The 16630-nt window shown below is 44.1% G+C and overlaps 1 protein-coding gene across 1 annotated transcript in view; it reads right to left on the bottom strand.

Annotated features, from left to right (window-relative positions):
• The window catches only part of LOC118693919 (myosin-13-like), a 29584-nt gene extending 20933 nt beyond the window's left edge, over nucleotides 1–8651 (bottom strand). Inside the window, 14 exon segments of the mRNA XM_036394820.1 lie at nucleotides 234–543; nucleotides 875–1045; nucleotides 1132–1281; nucleotides 1382–1500; nucleotides 1917–2055; nucleotides 2913–3016; nucleotides 3112–3210; nucleotides 3300–3363; nucleotides 3460–3552; nucleotides 7196–7307; nucleotides 7398–7425; nucleotides 7960–8116; nucleotides 8208–8351; nucleotides 8448–8651. Of these exon segments, the coding sequence (XP_036250713.1) occupies nucleotides 234–543; nucleotides 875–1045; nucleotides 1132–1281; nucleotides 1382–1500; nucleotides 1917–2055; nucleotides 2913–3016; nucleotides 3112–3210; nucleotides 3300–3363; nucleotides 3460–3552; nucleotides 7196–7307; nucleotides 7398–7425; nucleotides 7960–8116; nucleotides 8208–8351; nucleotides 8448–8651 (1894 nt within the window).
• Nucleotides 8652–16630: the final 7979 nt, after the last annotated feature.

The following is a 16630-nucleotide window of genomic DNA, read 5'->3' as shown; positions in this document are numbered from 1 at the left end:
CAGGTGATTCACAGCACAGTCAGGAAACATACACCTCCTGTCACTTGGGGTTGGACTTGCTGTGCTTTACTTCTCCGCAGCACACAAATGTGTCCTAGTTTTGGCATATCTGGATGCACACAGAACAAGATCACCTTATGGGCTAGTAGCCTTGAGTATACCACTGAGAGGAGAAGCAGAAGTAAGCTTTAGTTGACTTTTGCCTTATTGGCCATCTCTGAAAAGGCACTCACCTGTTTCTGCACCAGCGTAGTTAGAAAAGAGGAAGGACAGCAGCTTCAAGGATGATTTCTGGTACAACCCCACAACAGTTTCATTCAGGGGGTCCTTGTTCTTGTCAAGCCAGCCAGAGATGTTGTAGTCCACTGTGCCAGCATAGTGCACCAGGGAGAAGTGGGCCTCAGCCTTGCCTTTGCCTGGCTTGGGCTTCTGGAAGCTGCTGCACTTGCCCAGGTGCTGGTCATAGAGCTTGTTCTTGAAAGAGGTGTCAGTTGCCTTGGGGAACATGCACTCCTCTTCCAGGATGGAGAAAATGCCCATGGGCTGGGAGAAATATGAGTACACAAAGGAAGTAAGAGGTGGGGAAGGGAGCCATTACCGCTCCTCACTGTTCACCTACTGTTCAGAGGCAGTTGTTAAAGTCATCAATTGAACATTGTGTAGGCATTCTCCCTTCCACCCCAGCTGTGTTGTTCAGGAAACCATTGTTTGTGCAGAGACAACTGTTGTTCCAAAAGCTTTGGTTTCATAAGCTGCCTATTTTGATGTGAAAAGGTAACTCAACAGTAATGTATCATTTTGTCAAGAATGACTGAAGTAAAATAAATTATCATAAAAGAAATGTACTCTCCTACAATAAAAAGATTTTTTCCACCTTCTCAATGAGCTCAATGCAGGCAGCCAGGTCCATGCCAAAGTCAATGAACTCCCATTCAATGCCCTCCTTCTTGTACTCCTCCTGCTCCAGCACAAACATGTGGTGGTTGAAGAACTGTTGCAGTTTCTCATTGGTGAAGTTGATGCACAGCTGCTCCAGGCTGTTGAACTAAAAATTAAAAAAAAAAAAAAAAAAAAAAAAGCCATTTAGTTTCAAGCAACCCTCAGTGGACGAGCATACCTACAGTAACTCACATCAAAGATCTCAAAGCCAGCAATGTCCAGGACACCAATGAAATGCTGTCTGGGCTGTTTTGTATCCAGCTGTTGGTTGATGCGAACAACCATCCACAGGAACATCTTCTCATAGACTGATTTAGCCAGTGCACCCACTGAATTGTACACCTGTAAGAAGCACAGCCATGGCAGTAACAAATGTTGAGTCAGCTTTAAATTTGAAAGAAAACTCTGAAGAAATTGAAAAGCTGATGGGCTGTTTATATACCTGTTGGACATTTTGTCCTTTGGTTACATATTCATTCCCGACTTTCACCCTGGGATAGCATAAAGCCTTGAGCAAATCAGCAGAATTCAGACCCATCAGGTAGCCAGCCTTGTCAGCCACTAGGATCAGAAACAGCAAATGAGTTCAGTAGGGACAAAGAAAAATGTCCTGGTTCTCTGGGATGTTTCTGTTACAAAGAGCCTACTTTTGGCACAACTCAAATGCATGTGTTATCAAGAGAAGCTCCTCTCCAATCTCATGGAGAATATTCCCCTTGCTCCAAAGGCAACATCTCAGCTGCAGCACAATGCTGTGTCTGTGCCTAAAGGGCTGCAGCAATGCTTAAGTTGTATGTCTTTCTGTTTCCTTGTAGAGCATAAATTAAACTACAGACTTTGTGAAACTTGAAACTGTCTTTAAAAAAAACCAATTTCTGGAAAGAAAAATAATTTTCAAAGTGTTGGGCACTCTGTGGGGTTGGGTTGCTGGCTCTCTGCTGGTGCAGTTCACAAGCAAGCTCTGCAATCAGCCCTACCTTCTGTGCCATCCGGCTCCGCCTGCTCCTCCCGCTGCTTCTGCTTGAATTTCAGGTTCCCATAGTGCATGACAGCCCCTGTCAGCTTGTAGATCCCCACCTTCTCATCAGGGCTGAAGCCCAGGATGTCCACAGCATTCTGCAGGGGCAACAGGCAGGTTGGGAAAGCACAAAGGGTGAATCACAAGGGGCATATGGGGTTTCTGTCCCTGCCTGAGCTGTGTTCAGCACCATCCCAGCCCCATGGCACTGGGCCAGCAGTGCTGGGTCTGGCTGGCCAGGCCCCCCTGGCTGCAGCTGGGCTGGCTGCAGGGCTGCTCTGTGATTTATTAAGAAAATATGGATATTGATCTAGTACTGATATCCAACTGTAATGGACAAAAATTCTCTAACAGTTTAATGTTAGAAGGTGTATGTTTATTGTGGGATAACTCCCAAATACACACCACAATTTGCAGGTGATCACAGAGTCCTTTTATCTATACAAGTATTGAATACCCAAAATGCAAATACATATTCATAACTTTGGTACATCCCATTCCCCACTTCGTACTGTAATTAGTTCAAAAGCTATTAAGCCTGCGTAGTTTGTTCCTTGAAATGGGTTGGTGGTCCCTTTCATGGGGAGGGGTCCCAAAATGAGGAAGTAAATGAAGTCTTCCTCATTCTGTCCTTTCTACCTTTTCAATGCAAATATGACAAATGAACCCATTGGTAGAACTCCCATTCTCGTCTTCAGTTGGTTTCAGAACAGAGGAGGCTACAATTATGTTCCTAAAAGCTAATTATCAGTTTCTATATTCTTCATTATAACCCCAGCTAACCAAACACTGTGTTGGCAAGCAATCAATTATTAGTTAACTACTAACTCTTAACTTCATCAAGGCCTACCCATTTATTTTAATCAACTCCCATAAAGCTTATCTCTAACTAAAATCTTAGCTCCTCTAAAATCTCTAAATTCCTTAAAGTTTATGTCTCATCTGTTCTACTCACATCTGTCGCCAGCAGCTCCTCGCTGTCATCGATGCTGGCAACTGTGACTTCTCCTTGGCTCACGTAGAGGAAGTCATAGGGGTTGGTGGAGATAAGGAGGAGATCTGCAGGTATGTGGGTGACCTTTAGTGGCACTGGGGAGGTCACAGTGGGAAGAGAAAGCACTCACTGAGCCAAGCCCAGCACTGCTGGCACTCACCAATGAGCTCTGGCTTCTTGTTGGACATTATCTGGTAAAAAATGTGATAGCTCCTTTCGCTAGACAGCTGAAAAGTGACTCTGGATTTCTCCAGGAGATCTAACCAAAAGAGAGGTGCTGTTAATCTCCTGATAAATTTGAGGTTGCAAATGCATAAGTTCTGCTTGCACTGAGTTGCTCCAACTCACAGGTTTCGATGTCTGCTGAGGCCAGCTTGCCAGTTGGTCCGAAGTGAATCCGGATGAATTTTCCCTGTCAAGCAGAGCAGATCAAACCATTGGTTATGGCAATCAATAAATGAGACTTGCATTAAATTTCTTCCTTCCAACAAATGTGAAGTGAACTCACAAAGCGTGAGGAGTTGTCATTCCTCACAGTCTTAGCATTGCCAAAAGCCTCCAGCAGTGGGTTGGCCTGGATGATCTGATCCTCCAGAGTTCCCTAGTCACAGAAGAAAATGCTTCTTTATCACTTTAGTAATTAACAAATATTGCAAAAAGGATATTACAGATATTTTTTACATATCCCATGTGATTTAAACCCAAAAATTAGCATAGTTCTTAATCACTCATCAGCCAACACTCATGGATATTGCCATTGGTTTCAAAGGGAAGAGTGCTAAAAGACAGATCTGTGTTTTGCTTGTTTCTTGTATCTGGTACCAGATGTTGGTTATCGCATACAAAGTCACTTCAGTGGACTTCAGGGCATTTGAAACCTGTATGAGAAGTGTTTCTGCACTCCTGTTCACAAAAGTATTGACAGCTAAAGAAAATGTGAGAAATCTGGAAAGTTTTTTGAAGGTTGCTCAAGCCCTACAAGTACAGACTTTGGCAGGAAACACTTACCAAGGGAGAATGCAAAACTTTGCAGTTGCAGTCAAACAACAGCAGCCTTTCAGGATGCAGGAATACAACTCTTGACATTCTTTGAAAACTGAGACATGGACAAAGCCTCACACTCAAATACCAGACTTAGATGAGCACAGAACAGAGACACTTCAATTTCTTTTTTTTTTTTTCCCTGTTGCATTACTGCAGAAAGAATTATCAACATGTAAAGTTTTGATACTGTGCTGTATCTCTCTTGGTAAGTGCAAAAATATGGAAGGAAAAAAAGCTTCTGTGACATTATTCTCTCCTTCTTGGTTCAATAGAGTCCAGGAAGCAGAGTCACTAGTGTGACTCTAGCAAAGTCATGACTGATCCTACATAACCTGGCCATGAAAGTGTTGCCAGGGATAATTTCCAAGACAGATGGAAAACAAAGAATAAGAAAAAAAAAAGATAAATTAGTTTATGTCAGATGAAAGGTGAGCAGCACCGTTTCAGTTACTGCATCTCTGTGCATGCAGTAATTGCATCTCTGTGCAGCCCTGGGTACAGGGGAGAGGCATTGCTGTTCCCAGCACTGTCTGCAGATGGCACAGCAGGTTTAAATTAGTTTTTGGTAGTCCACGGTGAAGATGGGCCTCTAAAATTAAAGCAACACAGTACCATAGAAACCTCTATCTTTTTTAAAATAAAATATCCTCAATCCATTGAATAATTCCCTCTCACATGTATCTTTTGCCTTTCTAAGTGATGAGGAGAGGAGAGGAGAGGAGAGGAGAGGAGAGGAGAGGAGAGGAGAGGAGAGGAGAGGAGAGGAGAGGAGAGGAGAGGAGAGGAGAGGAGAGGAGAGGAGAGGAGAGGAGAGGAGAGGAGAGGAGAGGAGAGGAGAGGAGAGGAGAGGAGAGGAGAGGAGAGGAGAGGGATGTGTGTGTCAGTGCAGCTGACTACACCAACACCAAGTCTCTTTTGACTGCACAGCTGTAACCAGGGAACTAAAACAGGAGCACTGTACATGGATAGCAGTGTAGAAGAACATGGCAATTCTTTACACAAGTTCATTCTGGAGTCCTGTTTACAGGCTGGGTGACAAAGTGCTGGAGGCTGAGACCGTGTTTTGAAGAAATGCTGTTAGACACTTCCCTTATTCCTGTACCATTACCTGGCATCTGATTTCAGATTGGATCTGCCATTGAAAGCTGTGCTACACAGAACCATAACCTGTTTTATTTAATGTTCTTATAAAGAGGAACATACTATTGTCACAGAGATTGGAATGCTAAAAATATGGAGTATTCTGTGAATACTCAGAAGAGGGCAGAACAGATTACTGTCAGTCTGAGAGCCAGGTGATTTTCCTTCTATCACACATGGTCTGCACATGTCTCAGCTGTCTTGAAGCTTTTCTGAGATCAGTCCTGGCATAGTGAGCAGCTGATGAAAGTTGAGCCCAGGAGATTCTAACATGATGCTGATGGAAAGAGTGCCTGTGATGAACTTGCCTTGGCCACAACAACCCATCAATCACAGACACCTGCCTCTGAGTGAAAGAATATTCAGCCTTGGAATCTCCTTAAGCTCCACTATGCCCTTGGGGACTCAAATAACATGCTGACACATGTCACACTCTTTGATGAGCATCTCACAGGCTGTGGTGGCACACACTTGTGCCACAAGGGTGTTTGTTGCTTGTTCTGTGATGGGGAATGAAGTTTGTGCCTTGCAAATGCAGCAGTGGGCTCAGATTGCAGCAGCTGTGCTGCTCAGCAGAGGGACATCGAGGCATGCACTTTCTTTCCTGCAAGGCTCCTTTCTGAGGTTACTTTCTGACTGTCAGGGAAGTGGTCCCAGCTGTCCCAAATCCAGCCCCTTTCTCATGCTGTCCCTCTGGGCCATTCTGTTGACCACAGACAGGAAAACCAGCCAGTGGCAGCTACTGCCTGATACAAGCAAAATGATGCTTAACTTCAGCACAGCCATTCTGGAGTGCAGAGCTCCTGTACTTCCCTGCCAACAGGAATGAGCCAAGGGCCAGGAATGGCACAGCCATGTGCCAGTGGGAACTGACTGCTTGTCACAGCAGGCGTTGTAGTTGAGATGGCCACGACACACAGAGTGTCACTACACAATTTCAGAAGGCTTTAAGCATTTGCCCATACAGAGTAGCATCAAATCATTTCAGGAGGCTGCAAGCATCTGCCCTTCTTGTTCTTTACCAACCTTTTACACCCCTGATGTTCCTGCACTGCCCCTGTGTGCCCTCTGCTCCCTTGGGTGGTTGCTCAGCACACCTGGGCACTCCATGGCTCATTGCTGTCAGTGCTGCTCACCTGCTGCTCACAGCTGCACCCACTGGGGATGAGGCTGGGCCACAGCACCACTGCGAATGACCCCAAACTGTGCCACACACAGCCCAGTGACCCCAAACTGTGCCACACACAGCCCCACTGCCAATGACCCCAAACTGTGCCACACACAGCCCAGTGACCCCAAACTGTGCCACACACAGCCCCATCCCAATGACCCCAAACTGTGCCACACACAGCCCAGTGACCCCAAACTGTGTCACACACACCCCAGTGACCCCAAACTGTGCCACACACGGCCCCATCCCAATGACCCCAAACTGTGCCACGCACAGCCCAGTGACCCCAAACTGTGCCACACACAGGCAATGACCCCAAACTGTGCCACGCACAGCCCAGTGACCCCAAACTGTGCCACACACAGCCCCACTGGCAATGACCCCAAACTGTGCCACACACAGCCCAGTGACCCCAAACTGTGCCATACACAGCCCCAATGACCCCAAACTGTGCCACACACAGCCCAGTGACCCCAAACTGTGCCACACACAGCCCCAACTCCAATTCCCACAATCTGTGTACCTACAGCTGCTCTCTTTTCACCTGCAGCACTCAGGTGCTGAGGATCTCAGAGGACACTGAAGTACACAGATGGACAACCAGCTCAGAGAAAGCTGCTGTCTAACATTATCTCCCCCTCCCTGGTAAAGACTCCCCTGTGTAAATAGAGGCTTTCCTACACTGACAAAATGGTTTTATAAGAATTCAGCAGATTTGAGGCTGGGCATCAGGGGTAAATGAGCACAGGTGTTCTTGGGTTGTGCATCCTGATTGTCTTCTCAGCTGCACAACACTTCCTGCCTTTAGATAATCCTGCAGCCCCAAAATACACATTGGTACTTTCTCCTCAGTGTTGGCAAATTCTAGAAGGGGGAGTTGATGCCATACCTGCATTTTGCCGGGCTGTGGATCTTTCTTCTTCTCACCAGTGACTGCAATTGTGGCAAAGTACTGGATGACACGCTTGGTGTTCACAGTCTTCCCTGCACCGGATTCTCCACTGTTGAAACAAAACTATTAATTATTACAGGAAACAGGAAACATCATCACTTTTCTGTCAGCTCTATCACTCAAACCAAAACATACTCACGTGATAAGGATTGACTGGTTGTGACGATCTGAAAACAAAATCACAGAAAGAGCTGTTCAAATGAGATGTGGAGGATGTCAGTTCCCCAGGCACAACTGACTTCAAGGGAAAGAGCTGTGTTATATCAGTATTTATCACCTTCATACAAGCTAAGTGATGCATGAATACACATTAGTTTGCATCTGGACTTTTTTTCTTTTTGGTACAGATAGGGATGCAGTAGCACAAAATTTGACTGCAAGCAGTAATTCTTTACAAGTCTTCCCATTTACTATTTGTTTTCTTTTATGTCTATACCTTGGCTTAAATACTGTTTAATTATAATCAGATTATTTGCTGTGTTTCTCCTTTAAATTCCTTACAAAGAGAGGAGGCACATAGCCATACAGCCAGCTACTGCTTTTCCTTTATTATCTGATGATTTGAGACCATCAAGATTTTCACGGTGTGATCTTGCGTTGTGCTGTAGGACTATGGGACCACTGAGTAGAACCTAAAATTCCTTGACCAAATAGCCAGCACTTCATATATCAGGGTTTTCCACTCTTGCCAAGTAACTCACCAGTCAGCATGAACTGATAGGCGTTGTCAGAGATGGAGAAGATGTGTGGAGGGGCCTCCTGGCGCTTCTTGCCGCGGTAGCCAGTGACCACCTCGGGGTTGTACACCGGCAGCCACTTGTAGGGGTTGACGGTGACGCAGAAGAGACCCGAGTAGGTCTGCAAGGAAGGGACACAGCACCTTGGCTTCCCCTGAGGCTGGCCCAGCAGCTGCTGAGGCTGCCCAGAGGAAGCTGCTGCTGCCACTTACGTAGATCATCCAGGCTGCGTAACGCTCTTTGAGGTTGTACAGCACAGCGGGTTCGTGCAGGTGGGTCATCATGGCCATGTCCTCGATTTTGTCAAATTTGGGAGGGTTCATGGGAAAGACTTCATCATCCTTCACAGTCACAGTCTAGCAAGATAAAGAGAAGGGAACAACAGGAGAAATCCAAAGCAGGGAACTGCCTGAACTGGATGATCCCATAGGAGTAACAAGGGTATCACTTACTGTGTCATCGTATTTTTTAACGGTGACTTTGTCACCTTCTTTGCTCTGTATGGTACCTTTCACATACATTTGCTTGTCATCTACTACAAAACAGGCTGTCTTAGCATCAAATGGGCGATTCTGGGCTTCAATTCTCTCCTTCTCTGGCTTCCGTAGATAGGGAGCAGCTTCTCCAAAGATTGCCATCTCTGCATCTGAGCTCATGGCTGCCGCTGCTCTGGAGGAATGCAGAAAAGTTGCAGAAAGTTTGTGCATTTGTAATTTACATTTATCCAGACAGTGATCCTGCTCAATGACTTAAAGGAAGAGGAGGACTAATCAGGCACTTAACTTCTGCCTCAATTTTATTTATCCACTGAAGAAGTGCTAATAAAGAAAGTTCTTCTTGTAGCCAGATTGTCTTTAAAGATATTGCTCTTAAATAGGCCTATGTGACCAAGTGAGGGCAGAGAAAATATCAAGCTAGAAGTCTTCAAAAGCTGATCCTCCTCTATCTTCACCCTCTATTCACAGAGCTGCACAGCCACATCCTTCTCCAGGCCACATACACAAAGCCACTGAGATTATGCCAAAAATTTAGACAAAAGTAAGCTTTGAGAGTCATGTAGAGTGGCTCTCACATGTGATTTCCAGGTGAAGGTAAGTTTAACACCCTCTGGTTTTGATATTTTAATACCAAGCATGAGAAGTTCAACTAGTTTCTGTCCATACCAAGCACTGGAACAAATTGGGAACGTCAGCCATCACCTATATTAAGCCAAACCTGATTATTGGGTGAACCAAATATAAAACATCTTTTCCTGTTATGTTACAAAATTGGACAATAAAGGAATATCTTGAATATTACAGATAATAATTAAGAACATAGTGTTAACTAAATAACATAGCATTTAGGTAAAGAAGTATGTGATATAACATTTCAAATAATCTCAATTATAGCTTGAACATGTTATTGCTTGAACATACTATATTAGTTATGAATCACTAAAAGACAATTCATATGTACCAGATATTTTTAAGGATTTGTCTAGTAGAAATTTTTCAGAAAACTAATTTATGCTCCGTTTTATTTTGCATTTTTTGAAATAGCAAGTAAAATTCTTCAACACATTTGTAATGCTACTTCTGGACATGTTGTAGAAGTGCAGATCTCTACCAGCAAAAGCTGTGTGCTATGGGATCTGCACCCTGCAGGACTTTGAGGAACTGCCTCATGCAAGAGCTTTTAACAGCCAGGAATTTCAAAAGCATAAAATCCAGAACCTTTAGCTTACTTTGAGAGTAGTATTCTGTGTATACAGAGCCCAGAGTTTGTGCCTATGTGATCTTGTGTCTGTGGGGCTCAAGAGAAGCAGTAGGAAAGAAAAAGAGAAGGTATTTCACAGTGTCCATGAAAAAGTGAAATCAGAAAAAGCCATCAGAAAAGGCAAATCAGAAAATTCCTCAAGGGGCATAGTCTGTTAAACTACTGAATGTCTTTGATAGGAAATATTGTAAAATTTAATCTTTACACATTCCTCAGCAGAGAAGGCAGCATCCCCTAGGAGAATAACCTGTGCTTCCATCCCTTTCAGCTCCAATTTCAGTGAGCACTTTTTGGTTTTAGGATAGAATGCAGATGTGAGGAAGGTTCCTCCTCTGCTCTGCTGCACACTCCCAGTCTCTAACCTTCCCCAGAAAACCTAGAAGGGAGTGATGCACACAAGTTCTCTGTAAAGGTTACTCTTTGGACATGAACAGACCTGCCTAACTGGCAAGAGACATGAGAATTCTGAACTTTTTCTGGGTTTCATTACGTGTGTGATAAACCAAAGTCAGTAAATAATTTTCTAGACTTTACCCCAGAGGAAATTAACACTTGAATGTTACTTTGAGCCTCCTCTCCGAACACAACCTCAGGCTTCCAGCAGCTGTGCAGATGGCAGGGGATGAATTTTAGCAATCTGTAAATCCCAGAATTCAAGATTACACCACAAAAAGCCATTCCTGTCTCTGTCTACTCTGTGCTCTTCACTAAGTTTGAGCATCTGTAACTTTTCTTTCCCAATACATGGAGTATTCCTGCCAAGAACTATGACTATTGCTCATGTTGATTAAAATACCATATATCCTTTCCAGTGATCCTAGTTCTGCTGTCTTTTGCACCTACCCTTTCCATTGTCTGAGTGAGCTTTTTTTTATTGCTCAGGATCAATTAGCAAAGGTATTTGTGTTATTTGTTAAACCCCTACCTTCAGAGATCCCACGAGGAAATCTGTTTTCAGAACCTGTGTGGAATGGTTAAAGAAAGGACAGAGAGAGTTACATCAAAACCAGTCCATTGTCCATCAAAACCAGTCCATTGTCCTGAGCATATTCCATATCAAACATTCCTACACCCTGTGTAGCCTCTCCAGATAGCTGCACTGCACACAGTGCCTTAAAACTCCCGACCTAGAGCAAAATTCCACAGAGCCTTGTGTTCCTCCCCACATTTCTGTGAGCTGCTTGAAACAAATCTGACGTCCAGGAAAAAATTAGTTTGCTTTACATATTTAATCCCATTCAATTTCAACTGCCTTCAGAGTTAGCCTTCCTGTGGCTTCCACAGGACTTGGAGGTAGCAGAGCTGGTAGAAGGCCCCTCCAAGGAGTGGCATGCTGTGCCTCTCCTGCTTCTGCTTGTGCACCACTTTGGAGTGGTTTGGGTGGTATCACCTTGACTCTGCATGTAAAGCATGACCTGGAATGTTAGAGGTGGGGAATGAGAAGAAAACACCCCTTCATATTCCACCTTTTTGGGGATCTGTGGAGATGGTCATGGTCAGAGCATGAAGCAAGTGGATGGCACTTACCGTGAGATGCTGAGATAACAAATCACAAAGTTGCCTTCAGCTGCAGCTCTTTATACCTTATCTCCTGCCCACACAGCACTCCAGAGCTCTATTTTTGGTCAATAATAATTTACTCTTTAGTTGTAAACGTGTTGTAGCTCTGATCTCTCTGCTAATTACTCAGGGACAGGAATGGTTTAAGGTTGTATGAAGTCAGCTGCCCTGACCTGTCCTTTTCACATTGATCTGTGCCAGGATGGAGGATGGAGGAACCCAAAGACAGCTCTGATAAAGCCAAATAAGGCAACACTTGGCTCTGCACTGCAAGAGTTTGATTGAGTCAGCAGGATGGGGTTTTGCTAATTGTGCACAATTCCTTCTTTAAGGATATAACATTAATGGGTGCCCTCCTATCCTCCCTGTTTGTCTACACATGCTGCTAGATAAGAAGAAAGATTTATTGAGGCAAATTTTTTATACTTTTCAGTGGGTGCTGGCAAGCCTGAAGCCAGCCTGTCTTGGGACAGAGTGAACCAAGTGCCAGCTCATGGACCACAAGAGAGACTTGCATTCCTGACCTGTGAGTTTGCAAGGCTTGCTCAAGGTCAGCCTGCAGAAAGGTGCCTGATTTTTGTGCCACTCCACTCTCCTGCGCAGGCTGTCATGGAGCAGGCTGGATGTCAAACCACAATGACTGTAAGTTGCTCTGTAAGGGAAGGTGGAAGGGGATTGTCTGCTTCTTTCAGATTAGCTGTGACTGGTTTTGACACTGCAAGAGACAGTAAGAAAAGGAGGAATAATTGAGAACATGCTGGGACAAAACCCTGCCTGACAAATGGTAAGGGAGGAGGTGGTGTGAACCAAACCTGCTCAGCCACACTGCTTGTTGAAGGCATTTGAAAGTGCAAAAAGTAACAGTCTTGAGGGTCTCTCACATCTTTGGAAAATACTCTTACCACAAGATGATTTTGTAAAGGAGATGTGGTGGCAAAGTAGATTTGTCATCATTGCCTCATTTTTCTTTATTTTAAGGCAGAAGAATCTTTCATCAGAAAATTACTTAAACTTCAGAGGCCATGAAATCTAACCACCTCTTTGTGGAATGACTCAGTTTCCTCTATGGGAAGAGATGGATTGTCAGATGAATTGTTGTCTTTGCTTCACGTTGGCTCAGTCTGGGGAAAATCCTTGGTGCATTTACACAGCTCTGCTTGGCTGTTTGCTTTGGGTTGTCTTCAGGGTGCCCATGGTTTAGTTACACTGGGAACAAAAGGCATTTGTATTGGATTCTGCAATAGAAAATGGATTCCTGCAGTGTTGAGAGGAATCCTACTTAGGCCTTTTCCCTTGTTTTTTTGAGTCCTTTCTAGAATGTCTTTCAGTGTTTTTCATTACTTTTTTTTTTTTTTTTTAATCAGAGTCTTTTCCAGTCTGACCTGAAGTGTGATCACAAATGCTCTCTGAAATGGCAATGACACCACACAGATGTGGAGATAATATTATTACTGTATTTTTCTTCTGCCAATTGCTGTGTATCAGACATTTTGAATTAACTTTTAAATTTGGTTGCAACAGCAGAATTGCAGGCACTTTTTACATTTTAACAATCTCAAGACCTGGTTTGTGTCTCTCGCATTACAGCAATTTATCTGGCGAGGGAAGGACCACACATTTACTGTGTCAGTCTCTAAATATGTGTTGTACCAGCAGATTCATCTGCATGGCTTCTGTAAATAGTTATTCCTGGAATTCTATATATTATCCTATTTGCTAATGTTGGTCAATCACAAACATCTTCAGGAGTTCTCATAATTCTGGCTTTGTCAAACTGTGTGCCTCATAAATGTCAGCCTGTTTTGGGAGCTGGAAGGTTAGGTAGCATGCCAAGCACAACCTGACAGATTTGTTCATTTGGTAATCTCAGGAATTCTTTGCTTTTTGTGGACGGCAGAGTGTTTGTTTTCTGCCAAGACTTAGGCTACACACCACACCTGTTCCAGCACTAAAAGCTTTGGTCCTGTGACAGTTGCCCAGCAGCTTTTCCAGTGGATGCTCATGAAGAGATAATTTTCCCAGTACCAGTGGCCAGGGAAGCAAGGCTTCCATACGAGGTGCCCAAACCCCTGACAGATCAGCTGCTGTATCTGCAACTATCTGATACTTTGGGGACAGATGGACATTTTGGTCTAAACTAGTACAGCTCTTCTCACATTTCATCCCCAACCCCCTTTCCCTGGGCCTTCAGGCACATATGTGTGTTTCTGATACCATCACCTTTCAGACCTTTCATCACTCCATCTTAACAGGTTTTTGTGTTGCTTTTGTTACTGCACACCAGGTAGACTGAAAGGGGAAGAGGGGCAATTACCTTCTTGTTGTCCCTCATCAATTCAAAAAGCTTCTGAAAATGTATTTTTTTTGTGGATTTAGCCTCCATCCACATCTGATGCAAAGTTGCCTGGCCTTTAAGATCATTAATCTGCATTAACAATTCTGTAAGTTTGGATTTTATCCTTCACTGTTCATGCAGGTCTCTGAAAACTACAAAGGTACTCTCTGATAAGCATTATTAGTGCTCATTCACGGATAAAGCCTGTTCCCTGTGATTTAAATTATGTGTTTGCAAAGTTGTAGGGGATTGGTTTTGGAGAAAAGGAGGAGAAGAGACACCATTCCCAAGGTGCATAACATGAGTCACTGAGATTTATTACCATGGTAACCCCACAGTTTAATTTGGTGGTGTCCTGTTTTATTGAAAGCTTTTTGGTCTTTGGTCCAAATGGACAAAGACCAAGAATTCCTCCACAGCTCTTCTCAGGTCTCTGATGACTTTTAGGCTCAAATGATCAGTGTTGCCAGAAAAACTGCATATACACATAGAGATGTACACCTTCAAACAAACTTTTGTTTCAGCAAATGTTCCTGCATTTAATAGAAACAAATGAATTGAGGTTTGAGAATATGTACTTTTATCTTCTGAGCCTGTCTTTAAGTGATACTCTTTTCTAATGAAAGTACAAAGATTAATTTATGTAAAGGGAACAGAAAGATAACCCAAACTTGTCAAAAGTGTATGATATTTCATGCTGATTTCTGCACCACTGAACATGAGTTTGACACTGCACCAAGGCCAAATTGAATTAATGACAATCTTTGAGGGATTCCTTTCTAAAAATATATTTGCAAGCTTTTTTTTCACAGCTGTCACTTACCCCCAGCCTAGAAAAGCTTCTTTTATAATACTGGAACATGGGCACTGAAGATATCTTTCAGCTAACTACTGAACACTGCAAAATAGCCAATGATTTCTACTGTATATTTTAGGGGAAAGGGGATGTCTATCCTAAATTTATCTTTTTTTCTTTCCCCAGCATAAACCAGTGGTGTGATCACGTCTTCAGGTTGTTTCAGCAGTTGCAAACTTGGCAGCAATCCATATTCTGTGCAAGTTACTGACAAGAACTATTTATTACCTTGTGGATTGCAGGGCTATTTCACCTTAAATGATAGATCTTCCTTATTATTCCCTTTTGGAGGCAACCAAACTGAAAAAAATGAATTACCAGGCTATTATTTGTACCTTGTCACTCTGAAGCCAACAAAACACTTTTTATTCTTTTTAATCCAAGATTCTGGTAGCAAAAACAGAACTAGAGGCAGAAGCAATTGAAATAATACATATTATTTGCTCCCACTTACAGCTGATCTCATATCTGTACTGTGTCCTTGCACAAGAGCAAATTATACTGCATATTTGGGATTTTATCTAGTAGCAGCAGAAAAAACCTGTGTCGAGATAAAAATGGCTTGAGTTCCATACTAGAATTTTTCAGCTAATTAAATGATGAGGATTGTAAACCTGCCAGTTGCCAAATAGACAACAAAAATAATCAGTTACAGGTGGCCAAGAGCAGAGGGTACTTACCCAAGGTTTCCCTAAAAGCATGGAAATGTAACATCTGGGCTGTTGGCTGTGGTGTGTGAGCTCTTGCTGAAGCTGCCTTGCTTTTGCAGATCTGGAAGCTGTCTAGTAAAATTCTGATTTTTGAAAAGTGTTTCAGGGAAAGGTGGCCCGCTAGACCTAGTGCCAATATTAGGAAAAAGTAGAAGCTAATAATGATTGGAATTTGAGGACACAGTGATAAATAAACATATTGAGCACAGCAGCATTTGTAAAGGGAGGTAGCATTCCACAAACCTAGTGGGGAATCAAAAAATATGTGTATAGGTGGGAGAAGCAGATGGTGCTCTCTTAATGAATATCTGTGAGGCATGTGAGAAGGTATAGCTAAGTCTGTGTCTGTGATGTTATTTAAGATAATTTTGAGAAGTGATCCTGGACAAGGACAGGCTGATAATCCTGCTACAGAAATGTAAGTCTCCCTGGGGATGATGTCTGTGTGTCCAAAGTGGCTTGATCTAAAGCAAATCCCAGGACCTTCCCAGGGGAAGCTCAGTCCAGCAGCTCTATTTATGTATTTATTGCATTAGGGCCCTCCTGGGATGCTCTTTGTCCTTGATGAACCTCACAGCCCTACTCAGTAATGTCCCCTAAACCCTTCTGCACAGAGCCTGCTAGCAGGTTATGAAACAGCCCCAGTAGGGATTACCAGGGCATCAGGAGGGCCTTGCCTGCTGCTAAGGACTCCTCTGCTTTTTGTAAAATGTATTCTGTGGCTGGGACAGCAAAACTGTGCTTTGCTGGAGCTGTCTGGCAGTAAATGCAGTGTGGAGGAGTGAACTTCTGTCACAGCAAGGCTGCTTCTCTCTGCTGCCTTCTGAGTGCCCACATCAGCCTCGCCTTCCCCTTGCAGTCCTGCCCGCAGCCAGGTGCAGACCTGGGTCACTGGGCATGTATAAATACGTATATTTGTATTTGTATGTATATATAGACACATAGAGATCTATATGAATGCATTAACTGCCTTCCCAGGCACATCTACAGGCTGGGGGAGGAATGAATCAACAGCAGCCCTGAGGAGAAGGACTTGGGAGTATTGGTTGACAGGAAGCCCAACAAGGCCATGGGTACTGGAGCCCAGAACCCCCCTCTGTGCTGGGCTGAGCCCCCAGGGTGGGCAGCTGGTCAAGGGGGGTTCTGTCCCACTCAGGTGAGAGAGACCCCACCTGCAGAGCTGTCCCAGCCCTGGGGCTCAGCACAGGGAGGAGATGGAGCTGCTGGAAAGAGCCCAGAGGAGGCCATGGAGGTGCCCCAAGGGCTGTAGCCAGGCTGGGAGAGCTGGGAGTGCTCACCTTGAGAAGGCTCCAGGGTGACCCCAGAGCCCCATCCAGGGCCTGAAGGGGCTCCAGGAGAGCTGGAGAGGGACTGGGGATGAGGCATGGAGGGACAGGACAAAGGGCAATGGCTTGC

Source organism: Molothrus ater, chromosome 19, assembly GCF_012460135.2.
Source record: "Molothrus ater isolate BHLD 08-10-18 breed brown headed cowbird chromosome 19, BPBGC_Mater_1.1, whole genome shotgun sequence".
NCBI classification, from domain to species: Eukaryota; Metazoa; Chordata; class Aves; order Passeriformes; family Icteridae; genus Molothrus; species Molothrus ater.
The sequence above is the reverse complement of the archived record's forward strand: the minus strand, read 5'-3'. Positions and strand labels throughout refer to the sequence as shown.